Source organism: Ursus arctos, unplaced genomic scaffold, assembly GCF_023065955.2.
Source record: "Ursus arctos isolate Adak ecotype North America unplaced genomic scaffold, UrsArc2.0 scaffold_3, whole genome shotgun sequence".
Classification (NCBI taxonomy): domain Eukaryota; kingdom Metazoa; phylum Chordata; class Mammalia; order Carnivora; family Ursidae; genus Ursus; species Ursus arctos.
In genome coordinates, this window is record NW_026622985.1 from 38942534 (window position 1) to 38969175 (window position 26642).

The 26642-nt window shown below is 35.6% G+C and overlaps 1 protein-coding gene across 1 annotated transcript in view; it reads left to right on the forward strand.

Moving 5' to 3' along the window:
• Nucleotides 1–26642, forward strand: part of GLCCI1 (glucocorticoid induced 1) — a 99714-nt gene that overhangs the window by 66969 nt on the left and 6103 nt on the right. The window contains exons 4-6 of the mRNA XM_026506357.4: nt 7447–7560; nt 11988–12140; nt 17418–17628. Of these exons, the coding sequence (XP_026362142.1) occupies nt 7447–7560; nt 11988–12140; nt 17418–17628 (478 nt within the window). The remainder of the gene's footprint in view (nt 1–7446; nt 7561–11987; nt 12141–17417; nt 17629–26642) is intronic.

Below are 26642 nucleotides of genomic sequence, written 5' to 3' on the forward strand. Positions count from 1 at the left end.
TCATGCACATGTAGTAGGTCACATTACAGGAGAGGAATACAGAGCTTGGGGAAATCCACTATTTTTATAGTAAGCAGTTAGCAAACCTGCTCTTTATCCCAGAGGGTAGTATTCCAAGAAAGAACATTAATAATATTCTTGTATTGTTTTGATTTTTTTTTTTTTACTATCTCTGATTTTGATAGAGATAAATTGAAAAAGGTGGGTTTGCCATTCTTAAGTCCTTCAGTGGAAATAAAAAAGCATGGGTTGCTTCCTTATCTCATCAATAAGCTTTTCTTTCATTAGTAGGATAGTTTTTCTTAGATGGAACCATCTGGAGCAGTAAGTGAAATAATTAGGGATTTTTCTCACATCTGATCAAACTGTAATAAATAGATATTATTGATGTGGTCTTCCTTTTTTAAGTAAGCAAAATAGAAGTTTCCTTATATACCTTCTGCTCTGACATTTTGTTAATTTTTGGTATTAAAATTTTTTATCATATCATACCAGGGGGAAATAATTGCAATAATATTTTCTCTGGACCTAAAAGACAACAGTCTGAAGAAATTTGACTATCCCTTTGAACTCAAAGGAATTATGTGATAAACTTTTAAAAAATACAGATATTTATCCAATAAAGTCTCTGTCTAAATCCATATTAAATTGAATTAGAAAGATGTTTTAGAATTTTTTCATTATTTAAAATTGGCTCCAACAGAAAGAATTTTTAAGGTCATACAAACTGCTTGTCAAAAAAATAAACACCGATCAGTAGTTTAGTATGTTAACGGCTTCATCACATTTTTGTTCATCTTTATTTCAGTTTCACATCTTGCAATATCTTCAACATTTAGAAAGGAAGTTACTTTGCAAAGTGGTTGAGATTATGAGCTAATACACAGTGACTGGTAATTACTTGCAGTTGAACATTAACATAGAATTACTTCCAGCCGCATTGGTAGGTAATAGAATGAGGTTATAAATTAAAGGCTAGAGGACTGGGTCTGCCACTTATTACCTGTGTTACATTACATTGGGTAAGGTACTTTATTTTTGAGAATGTGTCCTCATCGGTAAAGTAAATATAATAACTTTATGGGATCAAGCAGGTTTGTGAACTAAGTGTTTTTTAAATGTTAGTCTGGTGGTGTTATTTACATACCTCTGTTGACAAATATGCCTTATGGTGGCTGTAAATATAATTCTGTATTAAAACTTACATTATAAAAGTCCCAAAGCTAGCTGTATCTGTGGGGATGAATTTGTATGTGGGAGTATCTCTGTCTGTTCCTGGGTTAGCAGGTTTATGTGCGTCTGCGCGTGGTGAGTAGGGCATGTTTGTGGGCGTGCAAGGGTTGATGTGCACACAAGTGACCCATGCGTGTACATGTGCCTGCATACATCTGTGTTCTTTCTTTATGGACGTTTGTGCATGTGTGTGCCTGTGTTCATTTCATGGGGCTGAATGAATAGCAATTAGTTTGTTAGAGTTTGCCTGTTGGCACTTTAAAAAAACAGGAAAATAACTAATTATTTGTATTTATGGAAAGATTATAAGAAGTTCTAAATTTTTATTTTTGGTGTTAGAGTAGGCACTGTTGCATGTTAAATGCCTTTGAACTCTGACAAGGGATATAATATGTTAACTTTGCTTTTAGACTGCAGAACCTTTGTTTTGAGACACTTGATCTTTATAAACACTCAAGTTTGGCACATATTCCTTTTTTTTCATATAAAAGGGAATGACAGCTTGAAGTTCATGATTTCTCAAACTATATTTTCAGAAAAAAATGCTGGGTTAATATCTTTTATAGTTGTTTTGCCTTTGTTTTGTTTTGTTAGTTTAGCTGTTGTCAAATTTTTCTACGATCTTTTTGTCTCCCTGTAAGTTATTAACTTGTTTCTTTAGGCAGTAGAGAATAATGGTTAGGAGAGCAGACTTTGGAATTCTACCTCCCAAATTCAAATATTTGTTTCACCACTTAACTGTATGATGTTTAGTAAGCTATTTAAACTTCTGCCTCAGTTTCCCCCCCAAAAAATGGGGATGATAATAGTACCTATTTCATATGCTTTTATTAAAAAATGAATGAGCTAATTTAATTTAATTTAATTTAATTTAATTTAAAAGCAAGTGGCATAGTGCCTCCTTCCTGGTTTTAAACTAGCTCTTTTCTCATTTTTTTTATCTTCTCTGCCGGAAGCTCCAGGACCCTGCTTCCTTTCCTACTGCTAGCTCTTAGTCCTTTTAAGTTAAGATTTCTCATTTCCCTGGCCTACTCTGGAGTAGAATTCATTGTGAGAAATCTTTCTCTCCCTTTCAGTATCTGAGGCGAAGGTACTCAACCAGTCTTTTGAGGCTGAGTTTTGTTTTATTTTGTTTTTAAATTTTAACAATAGTGGGGGAAACTAATAGGACAGAAACAGCAAATGAATAGGGACGATGTTAATTAGGTTTCCAAAAATTTACAATAAAATGTATTCCTAGTTCTCAGATTTTGAGTGGGGCCAGTCTCTGATTTTTCTTCATCTAGTTTCACAAATGTTTTAGTCAGTTCTTTGTATTTATGCTAATTCTTCTCTCTACACTTATTATTTCTTCTTTGTGACCCAGGGTCACTTATTCCCTAGCTTTTTTAAACTTTGGAGCTCATGTGCTTGAAACCCCTTTCATGTTTAAAGAGGTTCCTCTCTCCTTCCCTCTTAAATTTTTTTTCTTTCAGTTTCATTGAGCTATAATTGACATTTAACATTGTGTAGATTTAACGTATACAGTGTACTGATTTGATGCATTGATATATTGCAAAATGATTACCACCATAAGCTTAGTTAACACATTTATCACCTCACATAATGGTGGTTTTTTTGTGTATAGTGAGAATTTTTAAGATTTGTTCCCCTAGCAACTTTCAAATTGCTGTACAGTATTGTTAACTATAGTCACCATGCTGTATGTTACATTCCAGAACTTACTCATCTTGTAACTGGAAGTTTGTACCCTTTGACCCACTGTCTCCCATTTCCTATCCCCCATCCAATTTTTGGTGACCACCAATCAGCTCTTGGTTTCTGTGAAATTATTTTTAAGATTCTACATATAAGTGAGATCAAACAGTATTTTTTTTTTTTTTGGCTGATTTATTTTACTTAGCAGAATACCCTCAAGGTCCATTCTTAATTTTTTTCCCTAAGGCCACAGAGTAGCTATTGAATATTTAGAAACACAAAGTCAGATATATCTATAGTTTAGTTTAAAAAATCCAGTCAGTAAAGCTTAATGTTCCCTTTGTAAATGAAGGTTGTGTGGGCATTTCATTGTAGTGACTGGGGTGGGTAGATCCCCTGAAGTGAGGACCAGGAGCTTCTGTGCAACATCACCTGGAATGTGGGCCTACAGAGCCTGTCTTGGGCAGAGCTTCAGAGCTGTGGATGAGGTGGGATGGGTTGTGTGTATGTGTGTGGGGAAGGGGGATTGCCCTTCTGCCCCTTCCTCCCAGAGACAACTTTGTGTCTACTTTCCACTGGTTCTAAAGTCAGCTCTCCCCTGGCTTCAGATGGCCGTGGGCTCTTGAGCATCAGAGGAAAAAGAGAAGGGAAATTCTAAGAAAAACTATGGACAATGAGAGTGTTTTCCGTTGTCCTGTAGGCCTGCCCCTCTTCTGAATGTGGTTGTAACAGCACAGGAACCACCTTGTTCTGAAGCAAAGAAGGACTTACGGTGTCTTGCTTTCATTTTACATAGTTCGTGACTAAAATTTGTAATCTGAGTATATATGTTTAGGAAGATGGGCTCCCTTTTACCCTAATCTCTACTGAATTGAAGACAAGAGTGTAGCTATGTGATATTTCAGAGATGAACAGTATTATGTGAAAGCTATAAGGTTGCATAGTTTAACTGGGTATTCCAGGCAAAGTAAGGTGTATACCATGATGGATGCTTTTTGTTTTCAGAGATTTGTTAAGGCTGTTAAGAACAAAAACTTTTCTGGCTTTCTTTGATATTTCAAGGCCTTTAAAAATAGAGTGATTAGAATTGATCAGCTCTCAGATTATTTTTGTTTGTTTATTTTTAAAGATTATTTTTAAAATGAAAAATTACAAATTGCCTTGATTAATTTCTAGGCATTATGGGCTCTTCTGTACAAACTCTTGCCAGTTTTGAAACAGCACTGAAACATCATTAATATTCAGAAAACAATTTCATACCTCTATCCTAATTAAATGACTTGTACAATTTCGAATCCTATTTATTTTTTATCATAGAGAATAATCTGTCCTCATTTATAATGATTACCTACTAATTTTGATTCCTTTTCTCATGAAAATTAATGTTCTCTAGAAGAAAATTATGTCATTTCAACAGAGAGCAAGGAACACAAACATTAACATAGATAATCTTATGTGTATATCTTTGAAACAACGTTGTATGAGAGGTCCATAAGCTACAAAGAGATTTAAAAAACTGAAGGAATCTTAAAAAGAAAAAAAATCAAAACAAAAAAACAAAACAAAACCCAAAACAGAAAACAACTGAAGGAATCTAAGGATCTTAATATAAAAGAAAGGACATAAACCATTCCATTGTTCAGGTGCTTTATTTCCTTCCATGTAAAAATGAGTTTTCCTAGCAACCTATATACTTTTCCTCTTGAGCTTTTATAGGTTTTAGTAGCAACTGTCTGTTTTGCTTTTTATTGCCATGGTTATCCAAGGTAAGTACCTAATATTAAAATACATTGTATTTTTGCTTTATGTCCTTGAGGAAATCAATATATTTTACAGACTTTACTTTGTGTTTACACTTGTCTAAGTAGGTAATATAAAGCTGGGCTCACAATAGGTGTTCAAGGAATAACTGTTAGTTGATTACTGTCATCTTTTCTACAAAGAAAAAATGCCAATATTAAATAACTTCCCCCAAATGCCAATTATTCCCCTACAAAATGCTCAGGAATATTTTACTCCTGGTCTGGCATATTTGAAGCAGATTATACATCATCTAAAATGTGTTAGATTTTTTTTGAGTTCCATCCAGGTTGGTGTTTAATATAAATTGTTTCTGTTTGAATTTACCTTCTGGCAATACTTATGTTTCAGTTTTGAGCTTATATTTAATTTTGAGGAAGTTTATTCTGCCACAATAAATTCAAAGGAAGATGTCCTACAGTGCTGTGGTGGCATGATAGAATCCTCTGTCTGCTAAATATTGGCATCGTAGGCTATCTGCAGTTGGAGATGGGTCTGGTGGTTGCATTTTTGTCACTTCAAACGCTCTGGACCAAAGGCTCCCAAATGCTGATGCATAGAGACTATACAGAGCCACAAAAGTCAGTCTGGGGCAGGCACAGGGATCTGCGTTGGGCAGGACTTTGTGAGTTCGAGGTTTTTTTGTTGTTGTTGTCATTGTTGTTTCTGTTTTGTTTTGTTTTGAGTTTCCCAGATGATTCCAAGGGACTTTGTGTGGGGGCCATTGCTCCAAACCGGAAATGGGCGTAGTTTTCAATTCAGCAGACCCTTACCATATGCCAGGCACTGCACCATTTGATTGCATATGTGATCTTGGTTTTTTTTTAATTATCTTTTTTCATCATGATAACTATACTCTTTAATTCCCACCCCCTGTTTTCCCCATCCCCCACCCATCTCCTCTCTGGTAAACCATCAGTTTGTTCTTTATAGTTAAGAGTCTGCTTCTTGGTTTGTCTTTCTCCTCTCTCTCTCTTTTTTCCTTTGTTTCTTTTGTTTCTTAAATTCCACATATGAGTGAGATCATATGGTATTTGTCTTTCTCTGACTTATTTCACTCAGCATTATATTTTCTTGTTCCATCCATTTTGTTGCAAATGGCAAGATTTCATTCTTTTTTATGGCTGAATAATATTCCATCCATCAACAAGACCCTTGGGCTGCTTCCATAGTTTCACTATTGTAAATACTGCTACTATAAACATAGGGGTGCATATTATCTCTTTGAATTAGTGCTGTATATTTTTTTGGCAAATACCCAGTAGTTTAATGAATTCCGAGCCTTATTGTAATAATGACTTTTCTCTTAAACTTGGGAGTGTTACCATTCCGTTTAGGAGAATACACTCTAAGTTATATTTGTTTTTTAAAGTTATGATTATAGCCAGTATCAACAGATGAATGGATAAAGATGTAGTGTATATGTGTGTGTATATCTCCACTGTAATGTTATTCAGCCACGAGGAAGAAGGATATCCTGCCATTTATAACAAGGATCAACCTTGAAGGCATTAGGCTAAGTGAAATAAGTGAGGCAGAGAAAAACAAATATTTTATGATATCACTTCTAAAAAGGTTGAACTCATAGAAACAGAAGAGTGGTGGTGGCTACCAGGAGCTGGAGGGTAGAAGAAATTGGGGTTGGTCAAAAGATACACACTTCAGTTATAAGATGAATAAGTTCTAGTGATCTAATGTATAGCATTTTGATTATACTTAATAATACTGTATTTATATTTAAAAGCTGCTAAAAGAGTAAATCTCCACTGGTCTCACCACAAAAAAAAAAAAAAAAAAGAAATCATAGGATGGGGTCGAGGTATTAACTAATGCTACGTTGGCATCATTTTGCAATATATACAAGTATCAAATCAACGTGTTCTATACCTTTAAACTTCCACAATACTATATGTCAAAATTATATCTCAATAGAGCTGGAAGGAAAAACAAAAGTTGAGTGACTATGAGAAATATATAGTAAGATATTCAATGCTAGTAAGTTGCTAATACTAAATATACTTTGATTTTCCTCACTACCAAAAGATGTACAAGTTTGAAGTGTTTAGTAATTGATAAGCTAGATGCATTTTGTTTATATAACATGGGAACTTAGAAACTAATGTGGTCTCTGTATTAATATATTGGCTTTGAACTTTAATCAATTGGCATATGAAATACTAGTGTTTTTCCTTATAAAAAGTGTTTAAAGAAGAAGATATTCTTGGTATACAAAGGTCAAATCTGAAATAATGTGGAGAGATTTAGTCTACATGTTTACCAAAACACTATTTAAATTGCACAAGTGAAGCATTTATAGCCTATTGTTTTATTGAAGTATAGGTGACATATTAGTTTCAGTTGGACAACATAGTGATTCAACATTTATATACATTATGAAATGATTACCACCACAAGTCTAGTTACCTTCTGTCACCAAATATAGTTATTCCAATATTATTGACTGTATTCCCTATGCTGTACTTTACATAGCTATGACTTATTTATTGTATGACTGGAAGTGTGTACCTCTTATTTTCAGTAGTTTTAATCCTAGAAACTTGGAAGAATAAATCTTGGCAGTGAAATATTATCTCTTCTTGAAACCTTTGAGGAAAAAGTAATTTATTACTATCCAAAAATTAAAATCAGAAGTACTTAAAAACTGGTATTCACTTTTGTTCTCATTTTATTTCTCCTCCCCTCTCCCCAAAGCAGATTGCCAAACTGAGGCAGCAACTACAACGTAGTAAACAGAGTAGTCGGCACAGTAAGGAGAAAGATCGTCAGTCACCTCTTCATGGCAACCATATAACAATCAATCACACTCAGGTAGGCTAATTTCTTGTCCACATTTGAATAATTCCTTTTAAAGGGTTCATTATAAAGGGGGAATCCACTATTTTAGGATTAAAAAATTAATAAGATAAAATCCCTAGCTCTACTAAAGTACTACTACTGGTTAAATTGTTGCATGAAGTTTTTTTGCCCTTCCATATATGTAATTTTCTTTTAATAATAGACATAACAGAGTGTAGTCATCTCAAGGATGATTGATACTAAAATCCTAGCTCATTCACTTACTAAGCAACTATTGGCATTATCTCATTCAGTCTTCCTAATAGTACCTTAAGCCATCTTTATCTCTTTATATATATTTACCCCTATTTTACATAAGACGAAATTGAAGATTAGAGTTCTGTTGGGGGGGTCCCTCCTCACCTCCACCCAGGAACATGTCCTTCCTATGGAATAAGTTTGGGAAATGCTGTTCTAGACCGAATTCACTTAAAATATTGATATAAATTGTAGTAAGTCAAATACAGAAGTAAAGAAAAAGAAACCCAAGTAGTGATTCAAAACAAATGTAATCAGGGTGTTTCAGAAACATAAGGATGATTCAGCATTAAGAAAGGTGTTAGTTTAGTTAATTGCATCAGAAGGTCAAAGCAGATGCTGAACAGCACTTGATAAAAAGTCAGTATTCCCATGTGATAAAACCTTACTAACTAAAAGTAGAATACTTCCTGATGTGACTAACTTCAAGTGTAGTGAGAGCCTAACAATAAAATATTGGAAGCATTTCTGTAAAATAAAAATCAAGTCATAGATGCCCATATAGATATTACTTGCTTGTAGTTTAGAGGCTCTGGACAGAGCAGTGAGAAAAAAATAGTTTTCCTTATCTGTATGTGATATGATTATATTTAGAAAATCAAAGTGAACGAACTAAACCATTGAAACCGATAGGATAGCCAATACCAAGTGTTGGTGAGGATGTGGATCAACTGGAACAGACATTTGTTGCTAATGGGAACACAAGATGGTACCACCACTTTGGAAAACAGTTTGGCATTTTCTTAAACAGTTAAACATACATAAACTGACCATAGAGCCCCCAAATTCCACTCTGATATCCAGCCACGAGAAATTAAAAACATATGTCCATGCTAAGACTTTTACATCAGTGTTCACGGAGGCGTTATTTATAAGAGTCAAAAAATGGAAACAAATATCAATCAGCTGGTCAATGGATAAAACAACATTTTGTAACATTCATGCCATACCACTCAGCAGTAAAAAGGAAGGAATACTTACGAGAACATTGTTGAATCTCAAAAACATCATGCTAAGTGAAAGAAGTCAGGAGCAAAAGGCTACATAGTGTATGATTCGTTATGTTGAATTCTCAAAAAGGCAATATTATAGAGACACAAAGTATGATTTTTTTCTTAATCTGGTAGAAATAATATATTATTCTTACTCCGTTTATTTCAAGCACCTTTTCCATAAGAGCCCAGGGCATTTATAGAAGATCTATTGACTTGCTGACTTAACAAAAAAGACTTAGGCAAATGTTCCTAATTTACACTGAATTTTTGACATTGTTATGTGCAAAAATAATTATCTGCCATACATACTGAAATATTTGTAGGTGAAGTATGAAGTCTAGAATGTGCTTTAAAATAATCCAAGAACAGAAGAAAAATGGCTATTTAGATGAAGCAAGATTGGCAGATGTTGGTAATTTTTGAAGCTGGATGATGTGCACCTGAGGGCTCATTATGGTATAGCATTTAATTATGCTTATAATTTTCCATAACAAAAAGAAAAAATTGAGTAGATGATTAGATAAAATATAAACATAAATATTGGTAGTTTTCTCTTATACAAATGAAGGTAAACCACTGTACCCTCTACTTAGACTACTTCTAACACCAAATGTGTGGGAGGTTTTCCCATACCATTTGCCAGCTCTCCAGACACCAACTGAGCATCTTACAATTCAGTTGTAACACTAACTACTCAGAGTTGGCACAGACCCCACAGTTTAAGAGCTCAGTCCCACAAGACTGCCCCCCCCCCAGATGCCAGTCACAAGTCCCAGATTGTCATCTGTACTTCTCACCATCTGGCCATAAAGAAGGAATTCCCAACAACCACTGCAGGTTCAGTAATTTGCTAGAATGGTTCGCAGAACTCAAGGAATCACTTATGTGTACTCCTTTATTATAAGGAATATAATAAAGGATGCAGATGAAGAGTTTGATTAAGAGGGTACATAGAGCAAGGTCTGGAGAGGTCCCAAGTGCAGCGACTTCTGCCTCCGTGGAGTTGGAGTGTGCCACCCTTTTGGCCTGTGGATACATGTTCACCAACCTGGAAGTTCTCTGAACCCATAGTTTAGAGATTTTTAGGAAGGTTTATCACATCAGCATGATCCATTATTAAGTCCATCTCCAGCCCCTCTGCCCCTCTCCAGAGGATGATGTGTGGGGCTGGAAGTTCCAAGCTTATAATGATGGCTTGATCTTTCTGTTGACTAGCCCCCATCCTGAAGCTATCCAGGAGCCAGATTCACCTCATTAGAATAGAAGACTCTTCTTTCTATCACCCAGGAAATTTCAAGGGATTTAGGAGCTCTGTGTCTGATTCCAGGGTCAGAAACCAAATATTGGAACCCAAAAGATGCCTCTAGCATACCTATCACTCAGGAAATTACAAGAATTTTAGGAAATGTGTGTCAAGAACCAGGACAGACACCAAATATATGTTACTTGTTATGTTACAGTTCTCAATAATATGTTAGTATATATATAAGAAAAATACACAATGCCTAGAATTTGACATAAAAGAAATATGCAAATTATAAGACTTTACTGAGAATATGAAATAGAAAACCAAGACCTAAATGGGAAATCTCAACACATTCATGCATGGGAAGGGAAGACTCAGTATTTTTCAAATAGCAATTAAAAACAGATTGAGTTCCAATGGAAATTGAAAAGGAATTGTTTCGTTACTTAAGTTGTTCTCAAAGGTCATATGGAAAACTAATGTCAACTAATAGAAAAGAAAATTTGAAAAGGCTTTTCGCATAAGATACCAACTTGTACTATAAAATAGCAATTAAAGTGAAGCTCTGTACAGGGGTTATCTGTTAAGAAGGAAATGAAATCAGAAATTGAATACAGAAATCCATAAGGAAATCAAATATAGAATCATAAATGTTGGCAGTTTGATTACTGTGTAGCAAAGACATACTACCTCACACCATACACAAAAATAAATCATGATAGGTTAAATATTTAAATATGAAAAACCATAAAAGTATTGAAAGATATCTGATACTAAAGTAAGCAGCACATGTATGACAAAGAGTTACAACTTTAATACAAAAAAATCTTGTGCATCAATAACAAAGAACATTAGCAGGCAGCAGTTCACAGATGGCAGAAGCACAGGGCTGAGTATAGGAAATAGTATTCATGTGTTAATCAGTGATTAGCAGTCCACCTCATTATGAATCCTATGTGTCAACTTTATCATTCAAAGATAGAGATCATAAATTATTTTTATATTTACCTTGTTCATCTTTGTTTTTCTTATTTCCTTTCTGTGGTAGAAGTTCCTTGAGCATCAAACGGCTTGTCTTACTCTTAACTCTAGAGAACAAACAGACGGTTACCAGAAGGGAGGTGGCTGGGGAGGTGGCTGAAGTAGGGGACAGGGATGAAGAGCGCACTTACCATGATGAGCACTGGGTCACGTACAGAAGTGTTGAATTACTATCTTGCACATCTGAAACTAATACGACACTGTATGTTAACTATACTGGAATTTAAAAAAAAAAAAAAAGGCTTGTCTTATACTTTTTGGTACCTTGTGTGACAGCGGTGAGAGGTGGTTAATTCTTGAGAACTCCTCCAAAGGACTTTTGAAAACAACCTTAAAGTTGTTAAGTGTTACTGAACTGACATGATATATTGTTGCCACATTATCTGATAATCCAAAAGGTTTTCTTAAATGACAGAATGGAAATGAAAAATACTAGAAGGCAATTATAACAGTGAAGGAAACAAATCTTTTGAACACACACACAGAGCTATCCAGTAAATCCACATGATACACTTAACTGACATGATTTCAACTATGCTTTTTCAGTAAAAACAGCAAAGGGAAAGAGAAACAGCGTGGAAGATTCTGTCTGCTTTCCTACCAAAATACTCTCTACATTATACCATTATACCTTTATGCTTCACCATAAAGGATTATTTTCCCTCTAGAGTTTTTACCTTCCTTACTTTAGAACCTAAATTTCTGTATGTAAATCTGAATTTATAAATTGTATTTCAAATGTTGAAATAACTCCACTAATTTGAGTTTCCATTTTCAGATTTGCCGTGCCCTTTAGTTCTTGATTTCTTGATTTTTTGGACCACAGAGAATTTGACACCACCTTATCTTATGTTTTGTAGGCTACTGGATCAAGATCAGTCCCTATGCCACTATCAAATATATCAGTGCCAAAATCATCTGTTTCACGTGTGCCCTGCAATGTCGAAGGAATAAGTCCTGAATTAGAAAAGGTATTCATTAAAGAAAATAATGGGAAGGAGGAAGTGTCCAAGGTAAGGTTACGTGGGGTGTTTGGACCCTTTTTTTTCTTTAATATTCAGAACTGTCTTAAAAGTCCTTTTTTTTCGTAACAACTTTATTAGCTAAAATTCACATACCCTGCAATTTACCCATGTGAAGTGTACAAGTCAGTTTTTTAGTTATTCACACTTGTGCAACCATCACCACAATCAATTTTACAGCATTTTTCATCACCCCAGAAAGAAACTTTGTACCCTTTAGCAATCATCCATTTCCTTCCGGTGCCCCCAGTTGTAGGCAACTACTCATGTACTTTCTGTCTACGGGTTTACCCATTGTAGACATTTCATATAAATGGAATGATGTAATACATGGCCCTTTGTAACTGACTTTTTTCATTTAGCATAATGTTTTTAAGGTTCACCCATGTTGTAATACTTATCAGTACTTCATTCCTTTTTATTGTCAAATACTCAATTGTGTGGATTTTATTTAGCTAGTCATCAATTGATGAATATGATCTTGTTCCTACTTTTTGGCTATTATGAATAATGCTTCTATGAAATTCATATACAAGATTTCATGCAAGCATGTTTTCATTTCTCTTGGGTATATACCTAGTTGTGGAATGGCTGGTTTGGTAGCTCTTTGTTTTACCTTTTGAGAAACTGCCAGACTGTTTTCCAGAGTGTCTGCACTACACCATTTACAAGTATGAAGGTTCCAGTTTCTCCATCTTCACCCATATTTGTAATTCTGTCTTTTTTATTATAGCCATCCTAGCGGGTGTGGGTATCTTGTCATGATGAAGCTATGCATTTCCTGAAGGCTAATGATGTTAAGCATCTTTTATGTGCTGTTGGCCATTTGTATATCTTCTTCGGAAATTTGTCTATTTAGATCATTTGCCCCATTTTAAAACTAGATTATTTGTCTTTTTATTATTGAATTGTAGAAATTCTTTATGAAGTATATTTTCTAGATAAAAGTTTTTATTAGATGTATGACTTGAGAATATCTCCCAATCTGTGGGTTGTCTTTCACTCTTTACTTTCTTGATGATGTCCTTTGAAATACTTTTTCAGTTTTGATAAAGTTTGATTTATTGGGTTTATTTTTAAAAGATTTTATTTATTTATTAGAGAGAGAGAAAGAGTGGGCATGCACAAGCAGGGGGAGGGGCAGAAGGAGAGGGAGAAGCAGACTCCCCACAGAGCAGGGAGCCCAGCGTGGGGCTCCATCCTAGGACCCTGGGAATCATGATCTGAGCCGAAGGCAGACACTTAACTGGCTGACCACCCAGGAGCCCCTATTGTTTTCTTCTGTAATTTGTATATTTGATGTCGTATTTAAGAAACCATTGCCTAATCTAAGGTCACAACGATGCTTGTGTTTTCTTCTAAGAGTTTTTTAGTTTAACCTTCCCTTATAGTTAGGTCATTGAACCATTTCAGATTTGCCAGAAATGCTTTATAAATTACCTCTGTCCCAGAAAAGAAGTTGACACTACTGCATGTGAACTTATATTTGACCACATCTTAAATATGTACTGAACAAAAGAAAATGACTTAATTACCCCTGTGATTTTTTTTTGAACCAAAATAATGATTTAATTTATGTCACATGTGTGTCTTTCCTTTAAGTAACGTGCAGGTTTTAAAACTGATTTAATTTCAAAATCCAAACAGTTCAATTTTTTATTTATAAAATTAAAAAGTACAACTTTATTTCAACTCTCAGTATTTCTTAGCAGATATGAACATTATGCGGAATATCTTACATATCGTTCTTGGCATGTGTGTGTATTTTAATATCTAGTGAATCATTGTATGAATGTACCATAACTTAGAAGTCCCCTGTTGATGGACATTTAGATTGCTTTCAGTTTTTGTCATCACAAGCAGTGCTTTAGAAAACATGTACTCTTGAAGACAATTTTCTGGCAGTGAAATTGCTGGATCAAAGCATTTGTACATTTTAAATTTTGATGAATATTGCTATGATCCTCCCAAAAATTTTTGCTATTTTAGTCTTCCTAGATGTTTCATGTTAAAATTCTATTTTGTATTTATCATACCATAAAGGAACTCTTTGGAAGTTATGCTGTCTCTTATCTCTTGATCATTAAAATGTTTCCTTAATACATTAAGTAGTATTTAAAAACATTCATTACTGTAAGGAAGTGAAATTTTTCAAAAAATTTTTCACTTTAGTGAAAAATCTAATTTTTTGAGGATGAAAGAATCCGTCACATATTTGCTGATTCCTTAAGAACTTCAAAACAAAACTGTACTAGGATATAAAACTTACTAACATAGCCTCAGGAAAACAAAAACACTAATTCAAAAAGATATATGCATGCCTTTGCTTATTGTAGCATTATTTACAATAACCTAGATATAGAAGCAACCTAAGTGTCCATTGATAGATGAATGGATAAAGAAGATGTGGTATGTGTGTGTGTATTTAATATGTATAAACTTAATACAGAAAATAAAATATAAGAAAAGCATATATAATTATATAATAGACACACACACGACGGGATGTTACTCAGCCATAAATAAGATCTTGCCCGTTTGTGACAACATGAATGGACCTAGAGAATATTATGCTATGTGAAATGTCAGAGAAAGACAAATACCATAGGATTTCACCCATATGGAGAATCTAAAAAACAAAACAAGTAAGCAAACAGAAACAGCTCCATAAATACAAACTGGTGGTTGCCAGAGGGGAAGGGGGAGGGGGATGGTCAAAATGGGTGAAGGGGAGTAGGAGGTTTATGCTTCTAGTTATAGAATGAGTAAGTCAGGGATGCCTGGGTGGCTCAGTCAGTTAAGTGTCTGCCTTGGGCTCAGATCAGGATCCCAGGATCCTGCTCAGTGGGGAGTCTGCTTCTCCCTCTGCCTGCCCCTGCCCCTGCTTGTATGCTCGCTTGTGCTCTCTCTGACAAATAAATAAATAAAATCTTTAAAAAAAAAAAAAAAAAAGAAAGAAAGAAAGAACAGATAAGTCACAGAGATGAAAGGTACAGCATAGGGTATATAGTCAGTGGTATTATAATAGCATTATATGGTGACAGATGGCAGCTACACTTGTGATGAGCATTTCATAATGTATAGAGTTGTCAATTCACTATGTTGTACACTGGAAACTAATGTACATTTTGTGTCTGCCATACTTAATAAATAAATAAAATTTTATATGGCTCTGCTTTTAAATAAGTCTCATTCTAATTTCATGATAGCCGTTTCAGAATTACTCTAGGGTAACCTTCACACTTATAACTAAAATACTAATTTTTAGAATTTTTTAGGTTGATAATTAAGTGTGTCCCAAAGTTTTAAAAAACAAAATCTCACCATTAGTGAACTTGCCAGGAGCTAAAAAAAGAAAATTGTCCTGTTCAGTATATCAGTGTTCTAAGCCTTTATATTTCCCATTGTTATTTTGTATAAATAGTAGTTTTTTTAAATGTTTCGTTCTTATAATTCTTGTAACCTTCCAACAAAACAGAAGTTGGTTAAGGAAATTGATATTACTGTTAGATTAAGAAAAAGGAATACAAAAAGACTGTGTTTATCAAATAGGACACAAATGAAAGAGAACTCAAATTCTTAAGTATTTTAAACTACAAATTTACACATCATTCTTTTAGTGATTACCAATACTGACACTTTTATTAAAGTAACATTTTCCTTTACTTAAATATCTATATTTTAAGAAATAGCTCTGTCATGAAGCCCTCAAACACATTTTTGAAGATGACCTTTCCTCATGGGTTACCCTGGAACTTCACACATCTTACACTGCTATGCAATTTTGTCCAAAAACACCTGCCCAATGGTTTATTCTTTGTTCATCTAAGGTTTAGTGCAGAGTTGTAATTACAATCTAACTTTATTTAAGTGAAAGAAAAAAATTTAAATAAAGTAAGATTTTCTTAGCATTTGACCAAGTGAAGTAATATTCCTTTGTGAATATTTCTTTCCTTTATTGGAAAGTTTTACTTTTTTATTTGTTTACAGAATGAACTAATATTTACATAATTGAGTATTCTTTTTATAGTAGAGTAGACATTGTCAGGTTGTAAAGATGCTGTAGGTTTTTTTAATAGCATTGTATAGATAAATGCAGTTTGTATTTCAGTAGTTAATCGTTTCAGCCTTCACTTAACTTGATTATTAGTTATAGAAAAAATTATACATTTTGAATCTTGCCTAATTTTATCTTACTCCATTTTTCCCTCTGACAGCGTTTCTGAAAATTGTGAAATGACAAAGCTCAGAGTAAAAACAGTAAATAGTGAAAATAAGTTGTAAATAAACTAAGAGTATGGTTCTTTTTCTTGGCATTGCAATACTGCCTATATAAGAACAAAATATTTTAAGTGATTAATAGATAGAGTTTTCCTCATTGAACTTTGTCAGCACACAGATTAGGAAAATGGAATAAGATTTCTGTTTACAGCTGAAGCAGAGGAGGGAGAGCCCACGTGACAGAAGCGCTGCTGCCGTTTAATTAGTGTGACATCAGAAGCAGTCAGCTATAGGTTCTGTATTTGTAAGGACACTGGAATAATGAGCTCGAAGGTCTTTTCGGGTCCAAAATGTATGTTTCTATAATTATAGTTTCATTTCTGTTTCTTTCTTTTGCCACTCAGAACAATGCATTAGAACCAAGCCAAATTATGAGTCGTCCTACATAGACGGATACCAAAACAGTAGAATTGTTTTGAGTTGTATTAACATCCTTTATGGAATAGTAATAGAATAAATCTCTTCATTAGAAATTTTGGGTAATCTGTAAAGGAAATGGAAAACACGGTTCTGTTCCTGATCTCTAAAAAATTACAATAAAGAACAGACAGAAAAGTCTATACCTGCGAGTATGCAATTTTACTTTTCTGACTAGCAAGTCCTAGTAACTTCTTGGCAGTTCGATCACTTCATTCAGCATGTGTTTGTTGGATGTCTGCCGTGTGCCAGACACGGTGGTAGGCGCTGGGGACACGGTGTTTAAGAAGAGCCCCTACCCTTGAGTATTATGGGAAGTGCTACCTACAGATACATACAGAGAGCTATGGAATTTGTAAGACGGCTTATCCGTAGTAGTTGGAAGTCAGTTTTTCGTTCAGTCGAGACAGTGTGCAGAAATCAAGACACAAGACTGTTATCTTTATTCTCTGAAGAATCCGTTGTGGTGAGATCATCGTGGAAGGCGAAAACAAGGGCCATGCCGCATGCCTCTGGAGGCATCAGGGTGCGCCCCAGCACTCACGCATGTGATGGTTGTTTCTCTTGCAGCCTTTGGAGATCCCGGACGGTCGAAGAGCCCCGCTCCCCGCTCACTACCGGAGCAGCAGCACGCGCAGCATCGACACGCAGACCCCCTCCGTGCAGGAGCGCAGCAGTAGCTGCAGCAGCCATTCACCTTGTGTCTCTCCCTTTTGTCCCCCCGAGTCCCAGGATGGTAGCCCTTGCTCGACAGAAGATTTACTCTATGATCGTGATAAAGGTGAGAAGGAGATCATCCACTTAGCTAGAGGGTTTGTTGTAGGGCCTTGCTCATTATACTTTCTTTGTCTTAGACCATTGCATCCCTTGTTTTCTTTTGTGGAATGGTGGGATTGTAAAGGATTGGTTAATCTAGGTTCGTTCATTGATTTCCCGTACCCCCTTCTTTGTGACTCTCACAAACATCTTCCATAAATGTGTCAGAGAAGCACAGCGCATGGTTCTAACAGCTAATGCAAGCTATCAGATGGAGTGCATACAGCTTTACATCCGATAACACACAGGGTTTTCCTTGGTATTGACCGAGCTAATGATGGTTATGGTAGAGGTTGTATTGCGCATGCCTCAAGGTAGAGGCCTCAAGGTAGTCAGACTGACTTAGGAGGAAGTAATTTCTAGATATTCTGTTGACAGGATGGGGATATTTTTAACCAAGTAGGTAAAGTTTAATAAGTACCTACCAGATATCAGGAGTTATGACCGTGTGTAAAAGAATTATTAACTAACACCAAGAAGAGGGTGGCCCCTCTGGGATTTTTGTTACTTGTCAGGCCTCAGCCATCTCCCCTGACTCTCCTGTCCCTGTGTCAGACACTTGGACACCACTTACTCCCTCCTTTCAGTTTCTGGCCCCCTCAGACCCAGACACAAGTCAGCAAAGATTGCCCAGCTTCTAGCTTCCTAGTTACTTCAAAGAAACACTGAACGTATCACACATTCACTGCTTCTCACTACAGAGAAATACACCGTAGGCGATCAAAATTTTAAAACTTAAAAAGGTAAAGGTTACAGAATCTTACAGGATTTTTGTGGTCCTTGTCCTGATTTGAGTATCATTCCCCTTCATTTGTTTTATTTGGCGGTATTATTGCATTTAAATTGCCAGATTTTAAGTGCTCAGCCCAATGAATTTTTACATTTGTATGCACTCATGAAACTACTACCTAGTTGAAGATATAGAACATTTTTAGCATCCCAGAAGGCTCTCTCAGGCCCCCTTCCCCTCTCCATCTGGAAGTAACCACTGTTCTGATTTCCATCGCCATAATTTAATTTTTCCACGTTACTGTATTTTACAGAAATGGAATGATGCATGTGTATTCTTGTGTCTGGCTTCTTTCACTCATCATTATGCCTGACTCTCTGCTGAGATGTTAAATTGATGTTACTTTGGACTTTGTCTTCTGCTTTTCCCTCTGTGGGTAGATCTCAGCAGTTCTTCACTTGCTTTTTTACCCTTTCATGATTGACAAGCCTTGTGCACATCCCTCCTCCATTAAGGATGTATTGAAGGCCATACCATAGGGATCTCTTTGCTTCAAGTGGGAAGTCTTGATATTTTGTAGAATATCAGACTAGGGAACTTTGATTTCACTGAGGCATCATCCCACGGGTGCAAACACCATAGCATACACTATGGATGTTTCACAATTAAACAAACAAGAGAACACCTTGCTTCTAATAGGATTTTGAAGGTAATTGGAAATATTTAAAGAATAGTAATTTGTTTTAGGTGGTAAATGGCAAGACAGGTCTGTCTTGATTTCAAAACCTGTATTCTGTGTTTGTTATATCAGTAGAAAGGATTAAGTACAGTTCAGGTTGACCACTTTTGCCATTTATTAGTACGTGTAGTTGGGAAAAGTAAAAAATAGCAGTAATAATAAGGCTAGGCAATTAATTTCTGGAGTTTTGTTTTCTTCTTTAAAAGTTTAATATTATGGGTAATTGAGAGACGCTGAACCAAAAAGGAAGTGTGTTAGGAAGATGATAAGCGAGTTCCACTCTAGTTAACTGTTTGTGAGATTGCCTTCGGGACCTCTATATGGCGATATTCAGTGAGGCAGATAAATACATGTTTTCTGCATTTCAGAAAAGGTACTCACTTACATCCAAGTTTAAAACAGTATATGTTTTTACATAGAACATATTTAAGTGGTACAGTGTAATGATTTGATACATGTATATATTTGCAAAATGTTTACCACAATAAGGTTAGTTACCATATCCTTCACCTCATGTAATGACCGTTTTGTTGTTGTTGCTATGGTGAAAACATTAAAGTTTTACTCTCATAGCAGCTTTGAAGTATGCAATATAGTATTATTAACTATAGTCACCATGCTGTACCTTAGATCCCCAGAACTTATTCATCTTAGAACTGAAAGTTTGTAGTCTTTGACTGTCATCTTGCCATACGCTTGGCTCCTGGCAACCACTGTCTTACTCTCTATTTCTATAAGTTTGATGTTTTTAAGATTCCACATGTAAGTGAGATCATACAGTATTTTTCTCTGACTTACTTCACTTACCATAATGCCCTCAAGGTCTATTCATGTTGTTGCAAATGGTAGGATTTCCTTTTTTATGGCTGAATAATATTCCTGTGTGTGTGTATGTGTGTCTGTGTGTGTGCGCATATGTGTCTGTGTGTGCGTGCATGCACACGTGTGTATTTGTTTTATTTTCTTTATCCATTCATCCATCGAGGGCCACTTAGGTTATTTCCATGTTTGAGCTATTATGAATAATGCTGCAATGAACATAGGAATATAGGTGTCTCTTCAAGATAGTATAATAATCTGAATTCTGACCATTTCTTGGATAAGTTGGAGCTTTTTCTACGACTTTTCCTTTTTTTGTATATTTTCCTCTTTGTCTTTTTATTCTTCTGTACCAGATATCTGCCTGTAACATGCTAATGTTTTTTTTTTCCCTTATGTACCTGTTGGTGGTTTTTTTAATGTAAAATGAGAACATTGGTCCAGAGCATCTCTAAGACCCAAGAGTTTTTTTCCTAATTAAAAAAAAAATGTTTCTTAAAGTAGGGTGATAATACCTACCTCATATCGTTATTGGAGTTAACGAGATATTGTAGCCAAGTGCTTAGCACAACCAGTGGTCCATAGTAAGTAATAAATTGTGTTGGGTGTGGCTAATTGTGAGTTTTTAAAAATCTCCATAAAAATTATGGAGATCTTAGAATCATTTTAGACATTTTTCTGTTTTCTAGAAGACTATTTCAGCTTGGAAATTAAGACACTAGTTTCTTAACATATTGACTATATTTAGCTTTGAGTATTACTTTGTGATAAAGATTAAGCTAATGTTACTGTTCCCTGGAAAAATAGGTGACCTTATATTACAATGTGAAGTTTCTAGTTCTTAAATAAATCAAGTCCCCTCTTTGTGAAGAAAAAATTAACATCTATCTGTCTTACACATGCATGTATGTCTATACGTACACACATATGTGGATTTTAGGGTCAGGAACGGAGGTTTATGTATTCAACTGAGTTTATCCTTCCTGTTTTAGAAACATTTTTGAACATGGACTGTATGTCAGGTACTCCACTGGAGAGTGGAGAAATAGAGATGAATAAGATGTGAAATCTGTTTTTAAGGAATTTATGGTCTAATATGAAATAATAGCAAACAAGTAATGCACTAGTATGCAAGTACGTATTCAAGTACGTTCAGCATACCAAAGGTACAAAAGAGGGAGTTGTTAGTTTTATAGTTTCTGAAACCTCCATATGTTATAGCATTTAAACTATAGAAATAGTCTCTGACTTACTGCTTCTCTATGTACAGTCCGAATTTTGTGTTTTTTTAAAAATACTCATTCTGTCTTATAATTTGCATTTTCCAGTAAAGAAAAAAATGGAAGCTATAGATTTTGAATAGGTTTGTATTATTAACTATGAAAATAGAATTGATACTGTAATTTTGTAGTCAACTCGAATATATTTGGAGTACTACATATTGTGCAGTTCTGTAGAGAAACTTTTTCTTGTGGTAGAATAGCTAGTGCAGACATTAGGCCCTTGGATAAGCCCACTCGAGAGGGGAGGGGGTAGCCATTGTGAATACATGCTCTCACAAGTGATGTGCTGGTGAGCTGATTAGTTTTCTAATACTCATCTGTGACATACTTATCCTTTTTCTGATTTTGCTAACATTATTTCTTCCTATTCCTAACATATATTCTTTTCCATGAACCATGTATAATTTGAGACCTATAAAATAATTTTAGTTAATTAATATATTGGCTTTTTCTTTGGCTATTTCAGTTGTAATGCCAGGACAAAAACACTCTGACTATTGAGAAGGGGTCAGCCATTTAGAGACTGCTTTCAGGTTTGGGATTTCTTTTCTCTCTCTCGCTCTTTTTTTTTTTTTTTTTTCTTTTTTTTTTTTTTCTTTTTGTGCTAGGTTTTTCCAGTGATCTAAAGACTGAAGACAGTCTGGTCACATGTATAAAGTTGTCAGGCTAACTAGCCTAGTAACCACCACAGTTCCTACATTGTGGTCCGTGTGGAGAATTCAGGATCCAGAATAAGAGCTCTCATCTTGGCATCCTCAGACTATATCCTGAGGGCCTAAATTTTTTTTACATTATCATGCCCAAAACGCAAGGGAGAGAAATATTTATATAGTACAGATGGCAGCATCAGAATATTCTTTTAGCAGCTCTGCCAGAGCTCCTGATGGTGGCCAGAGTGGAGCTGGGCGAGCCACGAGCTCGAGACGATAGCCCGCCCCTTAGAGTTGATCTTTGGCACAGTTCACTTAAGCAGTTGTTCTGCAATTCTGCAATTTTGCAAGATATTGTGGAAACATTGATTATTCTAATCATGAAGTCAACTGAACCATTCTACTCGGGCCAACTACTAACAGTCATATTCCAAGAGTCCATAAATTGGGTACTTGGAACTGTATCTTCCCACAAGAACAACCTATGTTATGTGGATGGAGTTTCCCAAGGCCAATGCATAAAAGCCTATTTACCTCATACTGTGATTAACTCATAAATATTAATATTCCTAAACTTTGGGCGTTAGGACTGAGTATCCCTTGGTTGTAGGAGAGAAAAAAGTAAAGTATTATCTTGTCTTTTCTGGGTCAAAGGCTGCCCCTAGTCAGACTTCTGAGAGAGACTCTTTTTGACATCATCTTATTCCTTTCTACATACATTTTAATTCTATTTGCATTTATCTCTAGGGCTCTTCTTTGACATTTGCCCATAATAGACTTTAACCCTCTATCTTCTAGAGAGCCTATAATCAGCCGAGATTTTGTGGTACTTTTCTTTTTGTGTTTTATGTTGTGAAAATAAGCATGTTGAATATACTGCTTTTAGCCACTACATCTTAAAATCACTGCTTTTGAGCCTGACTGAGTCTGTTTTCTCTATCAGAAGAGTCTCCTCACATAGGAGGAAATGCTCTAGGATGCCTTATTATCCTAGAAGAACCTCTTGGTGGTAACATCACAAAGAGTATAGAGATACAACACTAGAATTATAGGTTAATGATGACCTGTTCTTAGAATCCTGTCCCTAACATCATCTCCCTGTTTCTCTTTTAAGATAACATGTAAAATCCCATATATTCCCATGGTCTGACAGCACATAAGCATACAGTAAATGCCTATTTCCCCTCTTTAGGAAAATGTTCACAGTTGCAGTGATGGCAGATGCTGTGTTAGTGCTCTTTGGATGATGAGTTATTATTTATCATTCAAAACTAATTAATAAGTATGCATGTCAGTTCTAGTAGTTACAACCCAGAGTCTAGAATAGAAGCAAACCAAAATTTATTAACATGCCTGCATATATATATTTCTCTTAATCTCCTATTATCTATTTACCAGAATAGTAAAACGTGAAACAGTCTTTCACGTAGAACATCAGTATCTTTTTCTTTAGGTTGTTAAATTTGTATGTGTTGGGCTTTCGAATGTTCAGGAAGGGTGTGATAATGTCCTCCTCCCCCATCGTCACCCAAAAACAAGGCAGTAAAGAGAACTAAACAACTAAGGTTATACTAATTTAGGGATGGGCCTTTGGTGGGAAAGAAGCCATGAAATTCAAATTCCCAGTTGAAATGCTGTGACAGGAAGTAACTTTGCTAAAATCCATCTCATCTTCCACTCCGATCATGACTGGGGAGAAAAGAGGGTATCAGCTAGGCTAGAGGCAAAGGGGATCTATTTAATTTTTTCTCCCTGTTATCTTTTGTGTTCCTCTATGGAGAAATATCAATGCATAGAAGCCATTCCTCCCACTGTGTCTCCTTGTGAGACTAACAGAAGGCAGGCCCAATGAGGCTGTTACCTGAGCTATAAGATTTTAATTTAGAAGCATGGAATGTGAGACTGGAAGGAATGTGATCGATCATCTAGACCCCTCTTTGTATCTCCAGCGAGAGCACTACAGTTGAGATAGATCAAAACTTGGTGAGACAGAGAGTCTCACGGTAATGAGCTCTGACTCGGGTGCAGCTGAATTAAGTCGCTCCTCTGCCACTTAGTAATCATGTGTCCTTGGGCAAGTTACTCAACCTCTCTGTATCTCAGTTTCTTCATCTATAAATTAGGGATAATGATGGTACCTGCCATAGGACTACTACAGTGATTAAATGTGCTCAGGTGATTTTACTTGTGTCATCTCCTATAATATTACCACAATCCTATGAGTAGGGACAGTGGTGTTATTTTAAGAAAGGGGAATCTGAGGCATAGAAAATGAAGTCACTTTCCTAAATTCTTTGGAGGCCAACAGTGATCTTCTGAAGAACTCTCATACGACTACTTGCTGCTCTCTCAGGAGGAATAGCCTTATCCAGGCATTCAGCTGTGAAAGGTCCTGGTGTGTGGAGAATAGTCCGAAACTGTGTGGCTGGAACACAGGGGCGAATGGTGGGGAGCAGAAAGCAGTGAGCGGAGAGAGGTAGAAAGGCCACTGTTTCATAAGGGGTCTTGTAGGCCTTGTGAAGAGAAATGAAGGGCCAAGCACAGATCTTTGTCAGCCAAAGGACATGACCAGCTTTATCTTTAAGGGCCACAAGTGGAGAGAGACGGCAGAAGGACAAGATAAGGTGCTATTTCAATAGTCTAGTCCTGTGGTCTCCAAACTTGATTTATCACACGCCCTTTCAGCAGTGTGTAATCTGTTCATATATTTCTAAGTTATGTATGTATTTAATTCAATCCACAAACTAAGTATGTCCTAGCGAAGCATACTTTCTTCTTCTTAAAGATAGAAAGTGAGTATGTATAAATGTTCTAATATTCTTGCATATCAGCAGATTGTTTTGTGCCCCTGAGCTGGGAAACCAGGTGCAGGGCAGAGCAAGACTGGGGGGGTGCAGAAGCATTGGAGGACAGCGTCTGAAGAGGAGTCAGCAGCATCTGGTGGCTGATCGATGGATGAGGTGAGGGAGGGTAAAGACCAGGTTCTAACAGAGTTCTAGTTTGGGAGATGCAGAAGGTGATTACCACCATTAATTAGGCCCTGAGTATCAAAAAGGAACAGGCTTTAAGGAGAAAACAGTGATAAGTTTAAGATTCTATATTGGTTTCTGCCCAAAGACATTATAATACCATTTTTCTTTAGCAAGAATGGGGGGGGGGGATACTGAGTTTTACCTAATACAGTAAGACACATTTAAAGCTTTTTGCCTTGCCTTTTATTTTGTACATAGTTAAGTGCTCAGTAAATATTTAAGTGAGCATTTAAAATTAGAGTGAAACTTTTTTTAGATGTGTTTATTTTAACCCATGAGGATACTTTAGGAGCAGTTTAACATGAATAGTGTATTTTAGTTTTTTGAAAACTGACATCCCTGGAAATATTTCCATTTAAAAAGCTTTCCAGAGTATAAAAACTAAGATTATATCAGAATGATTTTCCTGAGAACCTTATTTAATTCTTTTCAAGATATAAACTGTATATTCTGAAACTTATTTTCAGTGTAGCCATTGTGATTTATATTCATAAGAGGCAGGATTTTAGTCCATAAATTGATTTGAGGACTGTGTTCAATAAAGTAATTTGCTTTCATTTTTGACTGCTATGTCAGATAGTCAAATTCAGAGTGACTAGTTAGCATATCAGCAACTCCAGGTCACATTTGGAGGTAATAATAAACCCTGTTCTGCATATCAGGATTATGTTTATGGAATAAGGATCGTACTTACTGTGAGTACACAAAAATAAAGGAGCAGCTACGATTTGTGTGCTTAATGTACAAATTGTTAATTCAGTGAAAACTTAGGGAACAATAAGTGATTAAAACACCTCCCCCCATATGACAAATATTTAATTAATGGAACCAAACATTTGGAATGTAAGTTAAGCCCAGTATTCAGAACACAATCTTATCTGAAACAAGAGTTCAAAGGTTCTGATGGTAGTTTTTCTTCCTTACCCTTTATGGAATGCTGGTCTAAGGAAGATATTAGCTACAGCTGATGTCTTATTTTATTAAAATTCTGTAACCTTCTCATAAAAGGTTGACTTTGAAATTTTAGAGACACTTTAGAGACTATTTGTAAAAGCCAAATTTTCTCCTTACTTCTTCCCAATTTGGTCTTGGAGTTAACTGAACACATTTTCAATACAATTGGTAACAACAGCTGGTTCCAAAATTTGTTGCCAAGAAAGGCTGTACAGTTTTGTATTGCCTCCTGATTACATTAGGCCATCGAACCACACTACAGCTGATAATGTCATTTCCTGAAGCAAAAGAAGTAATTTTATTACTAGAGTGGTAATTGTTTAGGTCCTATTTAGTCAATCATATTTCTAATCTAACTCTATTGGCTAACTTTTCATTATGCTCCTCATCTGTCATTGAGTATACTTTTGGTGGAACTCTACCCTCACCAGGCTCTTTCTCTGCTGTGAAGATAGAGTAAGAAGGACATTCTACAGGTTAGTTAGGTCTTTATAGAGGAATCTATAGAGTCTTTGCTTTAGACATTGATTTGAATTGTACACTAAAGGATGACATTATGAACTGGCAGAGCTTATACTAGGCAGTCAAAACGAGGGAATCTGGTACTTCAAATATTACCCTGCCTCCCCACCAGACACCATATCTTACCTTTATGCACCCGAATAGAAGTAGAATGTGTAGATCTTTTAAAAATAACTTTCTTGTTCCTCTCTTCTGCTGAGAAAAAATAGAATAGGTGCTTAATTTCTGAATGGTTCACCATTTTAAATTT